This window comes from Pelophylax lessonae (assembly GCF_965119305.1).
Source record: "Pelophylax lessonae genome assembly, chromosome: 2".
NCBI classification, from domain to species: domain Eukaryota; kingdom Metazoa; phylum Chordata; class Amphibia; order Anura; family Ranidae; genus Pelophylax; species Pelophylax lessonae.
In genome coordinates this window covers 169,346,837-169,365,679 of record NC_138769.1, presented here as the reverse complement: position 1 = coordinate 169,365,679, position 18,843 = coordinate 169,346,837, and the positions used below count along the sequence as shown (strand labels likewise).

The 18,843-nt window shown below is 43.4% G+C and overlaps 1 protein-coding gene across 1 annotated transcript in view; it reads left to right on the top strand.

Annotated features, from left to right (window-relative positions):
- PHEX (phosphate regulating endopeptidase X-linked) overlaps window positions 1-18,843 on the top strand; it is a 309,157-nt gene that overhangs the window by 254,790 nt on the left and 35,524 nt on the right. The window contains exons 14-16 of the mRNA XM_082245817.1: window positions 10,724-10,827; window positions 16,196-16,254; window positions 16,613-16,667. Of these exons, the coding sequence (XP_082101943.1) occupies window positions 10,724-10,827; window positions 16,196-16,254; window positions 16,613-16,667 (218 nt within the window). The remainder of the gene's footprint in view (window positions 1-10,723; window positions 10,828-16,195; window positions 16,255-16,612; window positions 16,668-18,843) is intronic.

The following is an 18,843-nucleotide window of genomic DNA, read 5'->3' as shown; positions in this document are numbered from 1 at the left end:
CTGCTGGACCTTTAAGTTATTTTTTACAATAATTTGCAGTACTTGCTTTCACGTCATTTAGAAATATATTGCACGATCACGGTCAGGTTAATAAAACCAACTGTCATGTCACTTAAAGGAGTTTTAAAGGCAGGAGGTTTTTTTTTATCTTAATGCATTCTATGCAATTTAACACAATTTGTAATGAGATATCAAGCGTTCAGTTTCCTCCCCCAACCAACACACCAGGTCCAACACCACACTCAATACTTCCTTCTTCAACCCTGTTACCACTGAGGAAGTTGCCAAACTCATTTCCACGGCCCACCTCACCTCCTGGACCCTGTCCCATCACAATTACTGCAACCACCTTTCTGCTCTATCCTAAACTCGCTAACCCACATCTTAAACCTCTCCCTGTTCTCCGACTTCTGTCCCTCCCCGCTCAAACATGCACTGGTTACCCCCATACTTAAAAAACCCTAACTGGACCTCACCTGTTTGAAAAACTTAAGACCCATTTCCCTGCTCCTGTTTGCCTCCAAGCTTCTTGAACTCTTTGTCCACAACCGTATGAGTTGCTATCTCACTGACAACAAACTTCTCGATCCCCTACAGTCCCGCTTTTCCCACTGAAACTGCTTTACTAAAATTCACAAATGACCTACTAACTGCTAAAACCAATGGTCAGTAATCCATACTCATACTCTTTGAACTTTCTGCTGCCTTTCACACAGTTGACCATCCTCCCCTCCTCAATAAACTCCAGTCCCTTGGCCTCCATAATTCTGCTCTTTCCTTGTTCTCCTCTTACCTATCTGAGCACATTTTCAGTGTCACATACAACACAATCTCCTCCGCTTCGCTTCCTCTTTTTGTTGGGGTACCCCAAGGCTCGGTCCTTGGGCTCCCGCTGTTCTCAATCCTTAACCACTTTACCACCGGAGGATTTTGCTGTCTTCCGTCCAGGCCACTTTTTGCGATTCGGCGCTGTGCGACTTTAACTGACAATTGCGCGGTCGTGCGACGCCGTACACAAACTAAATTTACGTCCTTTTTTTCCCACAAACAGAGCTTTCTTTTGGTGGTATTTGATCACCAGTGCAATTTTTACTTTTTGCGCTATAAACAAAAAAAAAGCGTTTATTTTGAAAAAATAACAATATTTTTCACATTTTTTTATATGAAATTCCCCCCCAAAAAAATGTAAAAATCAAATTTTTTTTAAATTTTTGGCCAATTTGTTTTCTGCTACCTATGTTTGGTAAAAAAAATCATGATAAGCGTATTTTGATTGGTTTGCGCAAAAGTTATTGCGTTTACTAACTACGGGAAAGATTTCTGTCATTTTTGGTGTTTTTTTTTTTAACGTGTAATGGCGGTGATCTGCGATTTTTTTTGCGGGACTGCGACATTGCGGCGGACAGATCGGACCCTTGACTGACATTTTTGACACTTTTGGGGGTACCAGTGACATTACTACAGTAATCAGTGCTATAAATATGCACTGTTACTGTAAAATTACACTGGCAGTGAAGGGGTTAATTTTATTGGAGAGGGAGGGGTTAATGTATGCCTGGTGCTTACTGACGTGTGGGGGGGGGAGGTGACTTTGTGAGACAGGGACAGATCGGATGTCCAGCTATGCTGAACACTCCGATCTGTCACTCCCTGTCACTATGGATGTTTACACACAGCGGGCGGATCTCCAGACTCGATCCCCGCCGATCGGGTAAGAGCAGCGGCGATCGCCGCTGCTCCTCCCCTGGCCCGACTCCCGCTGTGAATGAAAACAGCGGGAGCGCGCCTCCGGCGGCGCGCGAGCGCCGCCTACAGGGGGAGGAGTCCAGCGACGTAGGTCTACGTCGCTGGACGGGATCGTGGCAAAGTGCCGCAGTAGCCTCCATGTGAGCGGAGGTAAAGTGGTTAATCTCCTCATGTATCACAAACTTACTGAGCTACATAATATGGATGTCACACCACTTCCTCAAACTCAATCTTTTTAAAATTGAGCTTGTAATATTTCCTCCTCCCCAAACTCCTCCCCATGACTTTACCATTGAGATCAATGGCACAACTATTGGCACACATAAAGAATAAGAACAGTTTAGTACAGTAGTACGGTAAGCTCAGACTTTGACTTGATGTCAAACCCCCAAGAGGTGTACGTCTCTGTCACCTTGAAAAGTGGGTTGAAGCTGATTTTCCTTATTTTTTTTCTTTAGCTGGGCAATTTTTTATTTTATTTTTTGCCTGGAGTTATACTGTATTCATATATTGCATAATATAATATAATAAAAAATATTGCATGAGAGAGTCAATTCATCAAAATAAAATATCAAATGTGAGGTGAATACCACACAATTGTTAAAAAATGCCTCGTTTCCACTGAGCGGATCGGTTCGGGTCAGTTCGGTTCGGTACGCTAATTTGAGTGTTTCCATTATGAAAGTGGCCCATACAACCGAACCAAACCGCACCATTCCTGGTCCTGCTTCAGATGTAGGGCCATAGGAAATGGTACGGTACGATTAGGGCGGAGCTACTGGCGTCACACGATAGACTCCACTGATTGGCGGACAGAAAATCTTCAATGCTCACGTCAAATGAAAGAGCAAAACAAACACCTCATTTGGTGTAAACCCCACATGGTCCCTGGTGGCCCGACTTGCAGTGGAAACGCTCACCTGAATAGACTGGACCATTCTAAATCTTCCAAACTGTACCGACCTGAACCGTTCCTCTCAGTGGAAACGAGGCAAATGTGAGGTAAAAACTTCAAATTTTTTTTTAGCTAAATCATTAAAGTCAATTCACTAAAAACACACACAGTTGTTATCTATCACCTGGTGTAGGCAGCCAGTATTTTAGTAATTTACAAAAGAACAATGAGGGGAAATCTACACTGGCCAGGAAATTTAAAGTATACAATGTATCAGTGTGAAAAAATGTTCTACCCTGAGCTCAGTAATGAAAATAAATTGTAAAATTTTACCAGAGGGAGATGGTTCTGTGAATAAAAGCACACTAGAATGTTTTCACAGTTTCACAATATTGCTGTGTAGAATCATTTACAGAACTATCTTCCTCTGCATAACAATGGACAATAATCACATTATTTTTAATGGTGCCCATTCACATCAATGCGACTCTGTGTGGTACAATTTTGGAAAGGGTTCCTGTGCTGCTTTGGCTCCATAGAATATGCTAACCACATCCAAAGTTGCATCAAAGTCGTACTACACAATCGCATTGAAAGTTGCATAAAAAGCTAATCACAGTAGTATAAACCAAGCCTTAGTTTGTGGCCCCAACACTCCCCCATTGTATTGTAATAAAATTAGTAAGCACATCCTGGCATGTGGCCAAATTTCTATTTATTAAAAGCTTTTAAGACATGTATTTTTTTAATATGTAATATTGAATACTAAATCAACCTACCCATAGGCTATTTATGCCTAACTTTGATTAAAGCTGGTTTAACATTTTATGCTGAAAGCCTTTGCTTTAACTTCAAACCATCTGTAGTCCTCTGATTTTTTTTTTTCTTCTGAGCATACAAACGGAATAAATAGGCAACTGCCCAAATCTGTAACATGTAGCTTTAGGACAAATGTGAAAAAATTCTGACTACTGTGTGGAATCAGGTTCCTAGTCTTTCAAGATGCCCTGTCATCTGCTGTTGAGTTGGTTGGGATGCCCAGAACACCTTTTTATATGGATTAGGGTTGCATTTTTGCAATTTTTTTTTAATATTTACTGTGTTTAAGTAAAAACTACATGATCTTGAAAAACACCTTTTAATAATTATTCCTCTACTTTCTAACATGTATCACCCAACCTCTATTTGTCCTTTACATATGTCAAGGATAAAAGGATGACTCGCATTCTCTGATCACTAACTCTCTTATTTTAAAACATCCCTTCTATTTATTATCTAGAGTAAAGCTGAAGAAAATCCTAGCTCAGCACTGAGCCAATAAACCATCTCTAATAAATGAGTAGAACACTACACCTTTAGAGAATACAAAATAAATAACACCTAACATAAGCAGAAGGTTCACAGATAAATCAGGTGCTCAGTTAGTCTACAAAAAGCCAGAGAATTTATGTGATATATTACTTTTTGCCAATAAAATATATTTTTGCACATAAAACAAAATGCTGGCTATGATCAGGTACTGTATTTTTGCAAATTTTTATTCAAGATTGAACTGACTACACTGCCATAAGAAACTGAATAGATGCATTATCTTGCTATGTCTTGGACTTTCTTGCTCATATTTCCAGATTGCTTAAAGCTTTTTTTAAAATAACCTACTATTCCTGTTATTTAAAATGCTCATGCAAAATACATTCTGTTCTTGATATATAAGCACAGAAATAGTGATATTTATCCATTTAAAGTAGAAAATACTTACTGTCAGTGCACTGGCTTGTAGTGTCCCCTAGAACCCAAGCAAACATATAGGTGAAAGAAAGCCAGCAGCTCAATCTTCTGCAATAAATGAGTTTATTATTCCAGGTGTAGTACAAAATAGTACAGGGCTTATGCGTTTCGGTGTAATTATCCAGATATACCATTATTCAAATGTAAAATTGGATAAAATTATTTATTCCGAAAAAAAAAAAAAAATTGTTGTTTTAAGGTCCCAGGAACCTCAATTACCAATTCTAAACACACAAAGACCTGATTATGGCTTAACCAATCTCCAAATAAATATCAAGCAAGTAAAACAATTAGAGAAAGAGACTGCTGCGTATCTATCTCTATATATTCATCTATATCAGAGGCGTAACTAGAACCTTCAGGGCCCCGGTGCAAGAAACCATGAAGGGCCCCCCGGGGCCCTTCCCTTCAAGCCTGGGGCTCTTCCCACTCATCCTGGGCTCTTTACTCTCGTTGCGGGGCCCTTTTCTATGGTCCTTCAGTGGGACCCTTTCACAAGTTTTGCAGTGGCCCCCTTCCTGCCATCTTGGGGCCTCCCCACGGTGGTGGAATGCCAGGGCCCAGTCGCAAGTGTGACCTTTGTGATCCTGGAAGTTCACCCACTGGTGTCAGTAGTTTTTATTTTTTGGTAATTTAATTGTATTATTTTTTATCATTTTATTTATTTTTTTACAATGTCACTGACTATGACTCTGTCCATTCAGAAAAGGAAGGAGCTGGTAAATTTCATATTTACCGACCCCATCCTTGTTCTCTATTGTGACACATTCCCTGCAGCAGCCGGCAGGAGAGGGAAGGGAGCACAGTGTGTGTGTGGGGGGGGGGGGACCAGGGGAGCACACAGGGGCCCAGAGACAGCAGAACACAAGTGAACTAGATAGGAGGAGTGGCGGGGGCAGCATACAGTGGAACCAATCTCCTCCAAAAGGAGGACAGTGATTTCTCTACATGTTGCTCTGCTGCCCCTCCTATCCAGGTGTACAGGGGAGTCATACGGGCCCCCTGGAGCATGGGGCCCAGTTGCAATTGCAACCCCTGCAACCCCTGTAGTTACGCCCCTGATCTATATCTACATATATCTAGTTTAAACTTTGTAGAATATACAAGCAGTAGTCTATTTTCTTTATTTTTAATTTTTTCTTATTTATTTATTTAAAGGTTGGTTGAGCCTTGATCATGTCTTTGTGAATTTAGATTTGATAAAAGAATTTATCACACAGCCAACATGTTTAGGGGGCCAGAAGATCCATCCTTCATTGGACTTAAAATTGAGAAACAATTATATTGGACAGAATTAAAAAACAAAAAGTCTATGGCATTTGCCATACATATGCAATTGTAGAAGCATACCATTCTTCAGAAGCTGTGTTTCCCATGTTTAGAACTTGATGAAGAGGGTGGTTTCTGGCCTCTCAAACCCATTGACTCTGATAAAGTCTTATCGCATATACTCGAGTATAAGTCGACTTTTTCAGCATGTTTTTTTATGCTGAAAAAGCCCCCCTCGGCTTATACTCGAGTCACGGTCTTACTTACCGTTTTCCCGGTCAGTGCACATGCGCCGCCGCTCAGGAAAGCCCATACATCAGCTATTCCCCAGGCAGAGAGCGCATGCGCGTTGATGTGTTGGTGCCATTTTTAAATGTAAGTCGGAAAGGTAAGGGAGACTCTTCCGCAGCCCCTGTATCTCCTCAGGAGATGCAGTGCTACGGGTATGGTAAAGGAGATTCTCCTGCAGAATGCCAGCAGCACTGCATCTCCTGTGCCATGCCTCTGTACCATCTCCTGTGCAATGCCTGTACCATCTCCTGTGCAATGCCTGTACCATCTCCTGTGCCATGCCTGTACCATCTCCTGTGCCATGCCTGTACCATCTCCTGTGCCATGCCTGTATCATGCCTGAACCATTCCCACAGCCCTGCATCTCCTGTACCATGTCCGCAGCCCCTGCACCATGCCCGAAGCACCTGTTTTGGGTCTCGTGGTGGTCCAGTTGGGTCCAGTAGCTGCTGCATTTCCCACCCTAGGCTTATACTCGAGTCAATATGTTTTCCCAGTTTTTTGTGGTAAAATTAGGTGCCTCGGCTTATATACTCGGGTCGAGTATATACGGTATCTGATTTTACATTAGGATACATTTGTATCTGGATTATTACCCACTTCAGCTCCAGAAGGTTTTACTCCCTTCAGGCCATTTTTGGCTAATAGGCACCGAAAAAAAAAAAAAAACAACATTTTGAAAAAGAACCGATATTTTTTAATTTCTGCCATTATATCCAATAAGATTTTTTTTAGAAATCGAATTTTTTCATAAATTTTGGCTAAAGTGTATTCTGCTACATGTCTTTGGTAAAAAAAAAAAATCCCAATAAGTGTATATTGATTGGTTTGCATGAAAGTTATAGCATCTACAAACTATGGTATAAATACTGGAATTTAAATTTATTTAATTTTTTATATTACTAATGGCGGTGATTAGGGATGATCGAATGGTTTGGGTCGACCATCGGTTCGACCCGAACATTGGGTGTTCGAAATTCGGCTGAATTCCGAACTTTTTGCGGTAAAAGTTCGGTATTCAGTCACCAGAACCGTCCAAAATGCAAAGGGACAGGAAGTGGGCTTTAAAAGCCAGTGATTGGCCCAGAAACGTCAGCAAAAGCCAATGAGGGGGCAAGAGTCTGCTAGGAATGTGATTGGAGTGACTACGGGGACCAGAGGCCAATCAGGAGTGAATACGCCCCCCAGTATATAACATAGCCCCGCCTAACCTCTAGCACTGTAATACAGAGGCCGTGGAAGAGAGTGGAAGCATTTGTGTTACTCCTGCTTTGTTACACAACGTTTGCTGCATAGCTGAGTGCTTCTAAAGCTCCATATCAGCAGAAGAGCATTCAGCTTACAGACAGTCAGTGTAGTTAGAAATACAGCGATTGTGCTGTTTGTTTGAGTTAGAAAAAAAATAATAAAAAATTTAAAGGGACAGTGTCAGTTAGAAATTGTCTTCTGCTGTATGGAGCTGTTCTTTTAGTGTGAGGAAAGGGATATGCAATGTAGTTAGGGTACTAATACCACTATAGTTAGATTCAACAATATAGTTTTTGTAGGGATAGTTTTAAGTGTCAGGGTTCCGTCTAGTGAGCACGTTGCACTGCTGATACATCTACAGCAGGTATACGTGCTTGCTAGTCAGCAAAATACATTGCAGCGATACACACATCTGCTGTATTTAGCGACAACTTTGGGTTGCATAGCAGTGTGCGTTTTGCAGGTGAATTTCACCGCGCATGGTTTGCCAAAGCCTCAGTGACAACTTAACGCCTGTTCTTGTAAGCGTTAAGTCCACTGTGCAAAAGGCTTTGCTACTCTGCATCACACACATCTGCTGTATTTAGCGACAACTTTGGGTCGCATAGTAGTGTGCGTTTTGCAGGTGAATTTCACCACGCAGAGTTGACAAAGCCTCAGTGACAACTTAACGCCTGTTCTTGTAAGCGTTAAGTCCACTGTGCAAAAGGCTTTGCTACTCTGCGTCACACACATCTGCTGTATTTAGCGACAACTTTGGGTCGCATAGCAGTGTGTGCGTTTTGCAGGGGAATTTCACCCCGCTGAGTTGCCAAAGCCTCAGTGACAACTTAACACCTGTTCTTGTAAGCGTTAAGTCTACTGTGCAAAAGGCTTTGCTACTCTGCGTCACACACATCTGCTGTATTTAGCGACAACTTTGGGTCGCATAGCAGTGTGCGTTTTGCAGGTGAATTTCACCACGCAGAGTTGCCAAAGCCTCAGTGACAACTATGTCAGGTAGACCAAGGAAAGGCATACGTGGCCCTGCTGTGCAACGGGGCACAGCTTCTAGGGTGTCTAGAGGCAAGGGTGGATGTGGTGGTCAGTCCTCAGCCAGGCCACCATTGCAATTGTTCTCCCGCAGTGGCCAAGCTATACGTCCACAGTACGTAAAGGAGGTGGTGGACTATATTACCAAACCCTCATCATCGTCATCATCAGCAACTACAGTGACCCAGGCAGAGAAAAGTGGTCAGTCTTCTGCAATTGGCAGAGCAAATAAAGATGAGTCCATGTCCACCTCAAGTCCTCCCTTAGACCCAACTTCATACATGGCAGAGAAGTCAGCTGAGCTATTTGACCACAGTGTCGGCCATTTACTCCAGCCTGATGCTCAGTCCTTTATGGAGTCTGATGTTGGGTCTGAGGTTGAGGAGGAGGCAGAGCAAGCAAGAGGGGAGAGCAGACGGCCCACTCCATCTAAGGCTGCACCTGTTGTCTCCGGGGCCACGCCTGATGCTTAGTCCTTTATGGAGTCTGATGTTGGGTCTGAGGTTGAGGCAGAGCAAGCAAGAGGGGAGAGCAGACGGCCCACTCCATCTAAGGCCGCACCTGTTGTCTCCCGGGCCACTATACAAACCTCTTCTTGCTGGGCCTTTTTTGAGACATCTCATGCAGATCGAACAGTTGCGACCTGCAAGATTTGTCATAAGGGAATAAAACGTGGCAAAAATGTCAACCACTTGGGTACAAGCTGCCTAACCAGGCATTTGACAACCCACCACTTGGCCCATTTGAAGAACCCGCAAAAGGGCCAAAGATCGGTCAGTCGGCCTCCTAGTCCTCCTTGAGCTCCTCCTCGTGCTCCACCTGCACATCAGTCTGTCCCTGCTATAGTCACTCATCACCTGTTGGCAGCCTCCACTGACAGGGATGATGATATAGCACGCAATGTCGCATCTACCTCCAGCACACCACCAGCTGTAACATCTAGATGGCAAATTTAGATTCCAAACATGCTGGAACGAAAAAAAATGTATACTCCCCGCCACCCACATGCCCAACGTCTAAACAGTAGTTTGGCAAAACTACTGGCTCTGCAACTCTTACCATTTAACCTGGTAGAGTCTGCTCCCTTCCGCGACTTTGCAAAATGTGCAGTTCCACAGTGGCAGGTGCCAAGTCGGCATTACTTTGCCCGTAAGGCCCTGCCATCCCTATACCAACATGTGGAAGGCAATGTAGTGTCGTCCCTGGCCAAGTCAGTCAGCCGTAAGATACACCTGACGGCGGACACCTGGTCAAGCAAACATGGGCAGGGACGGTACATTTCTGTCACTGCTTGCCAGCGGAAGGGATTTTAGCCAGAGCTCGGTGCTGCAGCCAGTATTGCCCCCACGTCTGCAAACAGCTGGTGGTATCGCTGATCCGGGTATATCGATCACTTCTACCCCCTCCTGCTCCTCCTCCTCATCCTCCTCTATGCCCTCCTCTGCAGCATGGTCCTTTGAATATGATGAGGTACCATGTAAACGTTCAAAGGGCTATTCTATGTCTCAGGCCAAAAGGTGTCACAGAATGCTGCAGCTTGTGTGTCTAGGGGACAGGCAGCACACTGCCCCTGAGATTCTTGGGGCTCTGCAGGCACAGGCCCAGAGGTGGTTGACACCACGCCAGCTGCAGCCAGGAATGGTGGTTACCGATAATGGGTCAAACCTCCTGGCTGCCCTTCGGCAGGGAACGTTGACCCATGTGCCATGCTTGGCGCATGTCCTGAATCTCGTGGTACAGCGGTTTTTGAACTCGTACCTGGGAATGCAGGATGTGCTAAGGATGGAAAGAAGGGTGTGCAGTCACTTCAGGCGGTCATACAGTGCCACTGCATGTTTGGCCAAAGTGCAGCACGAGTTTCACCTGCCGGTACACCGCCCCGTCTGTGACATGCCCACCCGCTGGAACTCCACCTTGGCTATGCTGCAGCGCCTGTACACGCAGCAGAGGGCCCTCAATGAATAATGCTCCTCCACGTGTATTACTGTAACACTTGCCACATATGAGGTGAACACCTCCTTTTACAACATGTGATTTGACACCTGGGGGCACCCTTGTTTACTGGGGTTGCTGTCCTGATGTCTAAAGGCCGGTTTTTGTTGGATGGTTCTCCTGGCTGGTCCCCTTGGAGGCCTTGGCTATTATAGCTAGCCCCTGGTAATTACCTTCTTATTCACAGAGAGGCATCCACCAACAGCCTAACCTTAGTTTTCAGAGTGTGACATTCTAGTGTATAGGATAATTCTCATACCGTTGTAACTGAAATCTGAACAGTAGTGATTTGTGCTATATGATGTGATTCACGTGTGTTGTTGTCTCTGTGATTAATTTGTTTTATTCTTTTTGAATGAAAATGTTTGCTTTTCAGCATAATAAAACAAAAATTAGGCAAAAAAAAAAATGTTTTTTTCCCCTTTGTGAGTACATTTTTACTTTTTTTTTTTTATCATGCAGCTGAAATTTTCAGAGTCAGACTATTTTGGAAATGTCCTCCAAACTTTGCACTTTCTATCACAAGCTGATTTCTACTGGCTAAGAAAAGAAGTTCCCAAAAAAGAGTAAGTGACATTATTTGGCTTTCAGTTGTTTTTTCATTTTGTTTTTCATGCCACTAAGTAAAACTTAAGGCATTTTCCACTTTTCCTTCATACATCCAATTCAGATGTGATAGCTGAAATATAATGGTAGTGATGGTGCCGTAGGCAGAACTCGAAAAGGGGTAAAGTACCTAAATAAATTAATTAAGTAATTTAAATTACTAAATAAATTGACACTACACTTGCATTGATGAAAACGGCCACGGCCTTTTATTAAAATTATTTTAAGATTTTTTGTGGGAATGACAACATAACATAGTATAGCTTGGCCACAGAGCCCAAACTAACCACTTTACTAAAACATATATAAATACTATAGTCCAGCCCAAAAGCTCAGACTACACCAAAAAATTAATAACATCCCACACAATAAAACCGTGACAAACATATACAGGGCGGGCGCAAGGGACGAATCTTCTTACTCCTGTATGCTGCTCCCGCTGACTGGATTTCAACCGTTATCTCCCTTCCTTATATAGGGAAATTTCACATCTTTAGGTGACTTATTCATACAATATGGACCAATCCCATGTATGAAATTATCTTAACCAATTAAATACTATTACATAAATACTAAAAGCTGATTTCCACTGGCTAAGAAAAGAAATTCCCAAAAAAGAGTAAGTGACATTATTTGGTTTTCAGTTGTTTTTTCATTTTGTTTTTCATGCCACTAAGTAAATCTTAAGGCATTTTCCACTTTTCCTTCATACGTCCAATTCAGATGTGATAGCTGAAATATAATGGTAGTGATTCTAACAGCTTTCATGTTCTCTTATAGTCATTCACCTTAAATAATCCTTCCTGCCCAGCCTGTGAGTTAGTAAAGCAAACGTAGCACTTATGGGATAGGACCACTTCTTCCAATAAGTGCAATATATGGCTTCAACTGTTTTATAGTTGCAAAAAAATACCCGTTGATGCTACCAGAAATCTACTGTGCTCTTAATTTCCTGACAACACAGCACCTCCGCTGCACTGAAATCCAAAATGGCCTTATCTGCTTAGCCCAGGTTACCTTTGTAGGCTACAGATCACTTAACCCTTTGTTTTAGAGATGGGGAGGGTAAGGTGTTATGTAGTCCAAGTCAAGAGCAAGCAGCCTAGTGTGAAAACACTGCTTCTTTATAGATACAATACAATGAGTGAGCGTTGTCACCCTAAGAGAGAAAGTGTATTACTGGCAGGATCACCCCAGGTGAAAATAAACCCTGGAAAAAGAATAAGCTTCAATAAATTAACCACTTCCCATCGTATGACGTCCTGGACTTTAAGTGGAGATATCTGAATGATGCCTGCAGCTGCGCTAATTATTCAGATTTTTTCTTTTCTGCCGGGAATTCCCTGCACTGTAAGAACAATCATAGTGGCTGTTCAGCTGCTGGATTGTTGTTACCACTGGCAGGAGAGGATGCCACCCCTCCTCCCACTACCCTCTGGAGCTTCTATCAGCTCCCCTGTGCGATTGGCGAGCCAAAGAAGGAATCCGCTGGTGGCAGAAGTTTACCCGAGAGAATACTGAGGACCAGATGTTCGCCGGCAGTCTTTATGACCTTCTGAGGCCTGGGTGCGACATTATGACATCACGCCCTGTGCAGCAGATGTAAACACTGCCATGTACTAGCTGGAAAGGCCAAGATAGTTTTTTTTATTTTTACCTCAGTCTTTCCAGCCTAGAAGAGAGATGTGGGATCTTATAGACCACAGATATCTCCATAACGAGACTCTGTCATGCCCTATTCCTATTACAAGGGATGTTTACATTCCTTGCAATAGAAATAAACGTGATAAAAAAATAAATAAATTAAAGTGTAAAAATAGAAAAATAAAATAAAGGATAAAAAAAAAGTAAAGTGCACCTATCCCCGCGTGCTAAAAAAAATACATAAAGTTTGCAGGTCCTGGTAATTTTCTAGCAAAAAAAATGATGATTTTTACATGTAGGAGAGGAGTGCCAGAATGAACCTGGGTATGGAAGTGGTTTAAATATGTTACATTTCTATTTTTGGTTCACAACATGATTACTACTTTATTCTAAATAGAGGCCTCGTATTACATGTGACTTTTCACAAGTCTGGTATTCTGGGACAGCTAGGTTTTAGAAACACTATCAATTGATTTTTAATGGTAGTTAGCAGCTCATGCTACAGATCGCTGGCTTACAAAATATAAAAAAAAAAAATATTATTCTTTATACCGGTTTGCATCAAAACCCTCTAGAGCAGGGGTATGGAATTAAAATTCACGAAGGTCCAGTCAGTAAAATTTTCTAAGTCTGAATCATATGTTTGACTCTCAATGGCACCTCTGCACAAAGGTAAATGTGGCGCGTTTTTGCTAGTGTCACACTGCATGGTGCCACAGTACCATGCAGCTTGGTACGGCGCAATAAAAAAAAAAGGGGGGTCAGGGACTTTTTTTTTGTGTTTCTACTTATAAGACAGCCCACTGAATTAAATGGACCGCCTATACGCATTACACAATAATGTGAACCTAGCCTAAGATTCTTCACATCACAATCCTTTTATTACATCAGTGTTCTCAGTCCCCCTGACCATCATCCCTCCCTGCACATTACAGTCCTCAGCCCCCCTTTACATCACCCCCTACTTCAAATTGCAGTTCCCAGCCCCCTTCATATCACACTCTCTTCACATTCCTGTCCTTTCCCCTTTATAATACACCTCCTTCACATTGCAGTCCCCAGCACCCCTTCACATTGTTATCCTCACCCCCTTTTTTGCACCCCCCTTTACATCCCTGTCCCCACCCTCTTTAAATTACGCCTCCTTCACATTGCAGTCCCCAGCACCCCTTCACATTCCTGTCCTTGCCCTCTTTAAAGTACCCTTTCTTCACATTGCAGTCCCCAGCTCCCCTTCACAATCATGTCCACGCCCTATTTATTGTACCCCTCCTTCACATTGCAGTCCCCAGCCCCCCTTCACATTCCTGTCCTCACCCCCTTTTTTAGCACCCCCTTCACATTCCTGTCCTCACCCCCTTTATAGCACCCCCCTTCACATTCCTGTCCTCAACCCTTTTATATCACCCCCCTTCACATTCCTGTCCTTACGCCCTTTATAGTACCCCTCCTTCACTTTGCAGTCCCCAGCCCCTGTCACATTCCTGTCCTCACCCCCCTTATAGCACCCCCTTCACATAACTGTCCTCACCCCCCTTTATAGCACCCCCCCTTTACATGACTGTCCTCGCCCCCTTTATAGTACCCCTCTTTACATAACTGTCCTCACCCAATTTATAGCAACCCCCTTCCTATAACTGTCCTCACCCCCTTTTTTAGCACCCCCTTCACATAACAGTCCTCACCCCCTTTTTAGCATCCCCTTCACATAACTATACTCACCCGCTTTATAGCACCCCTCTCACATAACTGTCCTCACCCCTTTTATAGCACCCCCTTTACATAACTGTCCTCACCCCCTGTATTGCATTCCCCTTTACAAACCTGTCCTCACCCATTTTATCGCACCCCCTTCACATAACTGTCATCACCCATTTTATAGCACCCCTCTTCACACTTCAGTCCCCAGCCCCCCGTTAACATTCCGTTCCTCACTCCCTTTATAGCACTTCGACATTCCTGTGCTCATCCGCTTTTTTAGAACCCCCTTCACACCACAGTCCCCAGTCCCTTTCACATTTCTGTCCTCACCCCCTTTGTAGAACTCCATCCCCCTTCATATCACTCCCTTCACATTCCTGCACTGCTTCTTTTATATCACCCCTCCTCCTTCATGTTACAGTTTCTGATCCTTTCCCTCTTTACATCAGCTTCATCCGTCATCCTAAAAATAACAGTGTTCTCTTTTCTATCCTACTTTACACGGGGCACATCAGCTGACATCAGAGGAACAGCACAGTAGGAGGCACAGCAGCTGACATCGGAAGTGCAGCAAAGGGATGTCCGCCTTAACTGATTGGTTGCTATAATGCAGGGCGGTTCTAGCAACCAAATAGTTAACTGGGCCAGCCCCCGCCCTCCGTGCATCACTGTGCTGCTCCTCAAATGTCAGCTCTGTAAAGACAACAGAGCTAGTGGGCAGCGCCGGCTGAGGGAAAAAAGCAGATCCTAAATGGCACGACCGCTGCATTTTTTCCACAGTCCCCAGTTCATCTCCTGATAGTACAGAGCCTTGGAGGCACTCTGCACATGCTCAGTTTGATGCAAATTGCTAGAGAGTTTTTTTTCTGGGGGGGCGGGGGGAGGAGGGTGCATGTACTCAGCACAGGGCCAATCTACACTGTCCAGACAGGGGGTGAGGAGTCATGCAGCCTCATAGGACAGTCAGAGGAGAGTGAAAACTCCTTCTACAAGCTTTAACCAGTGCTTGGGTGGACACTGATAGAAGATTCAATACTGCTGATGAGAAAAGGTATTTAGCAGTTTATATTTACTAAAATAATTGCATTTCCATGTTCTATGTACTGTGGGAGACCAGATATAGTGAATGCAGGGTCCTGGGTTTAGTCAGGGGCATAACTACTGGGGTTGCAATTGCAACCGGTCCCCATGCTCCAGGGGGCCTGTGCGGCTCCCCTGTACAACTGGATAGGAGGGGCGGCGGGGGGCGCATGTAGAGAAATCACTGTCCTCCTTTTTTCCTCCTGCAGCTGCAGGAGGAAAATGGAGGAGATTGGTTCCTCTGTATGCTACCCCCACTACTCCTCCTATCCAGTTCACTTGTGTTCTGCTGTCTCTGGGCTCCTTTGTGCTCACCTGGTCCCTCCCCTTACTGTGTTGCCCCCCCACCCCCCCACTGTGCTCCCTTCCCTCTCCTGCCGGCTGCTGCAGGGGATGTGTCACAATAGAGAACCAGGAAAGGGTCGGTAAATATGTAATTTACCAGCTCCTTCCTTTTTCTGAATGGACAGAGTCATAGTCAGTGACATTGTAAAAAAATAAAATAAAATTATAAAAAATAATACAATTGAAATATCAAAAAATAAAAACCACTGACACCAGTGGGTGAACTTCCGGGATCGCAAAGGTCACACTTGCAAACGGGCCCTGACATTCCACCACCGTGGGGAGGCCCCAAGATGGCAGGAAGGGGGCCCACTGCAGAACTTGTGAAAGGGTCCAGCTGTGGTACCGTAATAAAGGGCCCGCAACGAGGTCCCCAGGATCAGTAGGAAGAGCCCCAGGCTTCAAGAGAAGGGCTCCGGCCAGGGGTCCGGGGGGCCCCTTTATGGTATCTTGCACCAGAGCCCTGAAGGTTCTAGTTACGCCTCTGGGTTTAGTAAGAAGATGGACAACATTCCCCAAAACCGCTGCTTGATCTAAATTATTATTTTTTGTTTATAGGTGGTATACTAGCCCAACTACTGTCAATGCTTTTTACAGTGCATCAACAAACCAGATTAGTAAGTACTGCTTTCCACTTTTCTCTTACATGCTTACTTGGAACTTTTAGTGTCAGGATGTGGTTTAGAAATATACAGCAGATTACTTTAAATATAAGAAGTAATCTATAATGTAACCGTTTACCAAGGACATCTATACAGTTAAAAAGCAAGATGTAGAATCTGATATTAAGATGCACTGAAGCTATGCACACATCCTTGGTTAAAGTGCATGATTCATAGAGGTATAATGGAGAGTTTGATAGGTTGATCAATGAAAGGCAGCATTTATGTTTGCATCAGCATGTTATGTTATTATGCTTTTATAGGTAAATCAATTACTATGATTAATCACATGTCTCTACTTATGTGTATATAGGATTCCCAGCTGGAGAGCTTCAAAAACCTTTTTTTTGGGGCACGGAATATCCACGGTATGTTGAAAGGAAAAGTAAAGGCAGAATATATCATAAAGATAAGCTAAACAGGGATACATAGCTCAAATCGAAAAAAAAAATCATAATGCATGTTAAAAAATAATCTTTTAAAGCAATAAACGATTGTATACTGTGAAGCAATAAGCAGGTATTGATATAGAAATGTGCACCGCCTATAGATAATTAACATATGATAATCAGTGAAAATTCATAACATTGTGAAAAATACATATACAAGCAAATATATATATATATATATATATATATATAAAAAAAAGAGTGAATAAGGGCAAATAGTCCTTTTGAATGAAGTGAAAAATCTTCAAACGTGTATTCCAGAAGTGAATAACTGAAAATTTGCTGTGACATCATCCAGCACCAATATATATAAGGAGACCTCACCCAAGCTGTTCATGTGGGGGAGACTAGAGCTAGGGGTCAATGCAGTAGCTGCTGGAACTTCTACTGGTAAGGCCTCTTTCACACATGCTGTCCGTTTGTCCGTTTTTCATCCATCCGTTGACGTATGAAAAATGGACATCAATGTATCTCTATGTAAAAACTGATGACAACGGATGATCATCCGTTAACATCCATTTTCATCTGCTTCCGACAATGTCCGTTTTTTTGAATGGATGAATGCCCTATTTTTCATCCGTCAAAAAAATGGATCGGATGAAAAACGGATTACAACGGATGAAAAACGGATAACAACTGATGAAAAACGGATGAAAAACGAATGACAACTGACGAAAAACGAATGAAAATCGGATGACAACTGACGAAAAGAGGATGAAAAATGGATGAAAAACGGATGGAAAACTGATACATATGACGTGACTGAACTGATGAACTGAACGGACCATATGTGTGAAAGGGGCCTTAGGGAGCTGCGGTCCAAGAGGTCACTTTTCTTTGATCTCTGATAGAAGGCTAATTCCACTTCTGTTAACTTCATCCAGAACAACTGTAGGAGCCAAGTGTTTTTGGTATTCCACCTTCTCACCATGGCTACTTCACACCACAAGTGTTCCGGTACTTTTTTTTCTGCATCTAAAACGCATAGAAAGTAGATTACATGGTTTTCAATGGCATAGTTTACACCAGGGCTTTCAGTTCCAGTGCATTCTGGTTTCAATAAAACAAGTAGAACATGCTGCATTTTTTTCTGCACTGAAACATGGTAAAATGCATTAAAAACACACAAGAATGCACCTATACGTTTAAAAAAATGCACTGGGCCACAGTAGAGTGGAAAAAAAAACAAGAAAAATAAAATAAGCATCTGGAACGCATCCCTAAACACATCAAAAACACTCATGCAGAAACGCACCTGGAACGGATCTGGAGAACATTTTTATAGTGTGAACTAGCCCAGGGCCGGATTAACATAGGGGCTATTGGAGCTGCAGCACCAGGCCCCTACCATAATATAGGCCCTGGCTGGCCAGATTCTGTCACCACTATTTTCTGTCACTTGTAAACAGAGCAGCCCGGCTGCACAGCACTCAGGGTGGACACAGAGAGACAGCTGCCGGGGTACGGATGTGTTATGGGCATCAGAGAAGTTTGCAGGGCTGATTGGGCGGCAGGTTTGGGAGCTCTGATCCCGCCCAGAGCAGTTTTTGACTGCCTGTTATTGGTAGAGGAGAAACAGGAGGCTTTACATTTGTCTGAGTTTTGGTATAGCTGATCTATGATTGGCTGAGCTGAGGGCAGTCTGTCACTCTGCTGCTCTTTCCCCTCCCTCTGAGTCCTCCCCCCTCCTCCCGGCAGACAGCTTCAGTGGAACGTCGGTCTCTCCTCCACATGCAGTAAGTAAATCACGGCAGCTACTGTGTGTGGGGCTGGGGCTATGTCATGGCTTTGTGACAGGAAGAACAGGGGTGAGTTTCACAGTAACAGGCTGTTTTATATCAGAACGTGCATCCAGGCAGGGAAGAAGTTACCAAATGTAACTTTATGGGAGGGGAGAGAGAGAACTTTGTCTGTGGGAGTTTAGGAAAACAACACAATACCAAATCCATCATATAACTGTAGTGGATCCTCATGGGCTCAGGTGCTGATAACTAATGAGTGCTGCTGCTGGATCCTCTCTAGTCTCCAATTATCTACTACAGCTCACACTACAGTCACAGGGGCACACAGGGCAGATAGTCTGCTGCATTCAGAA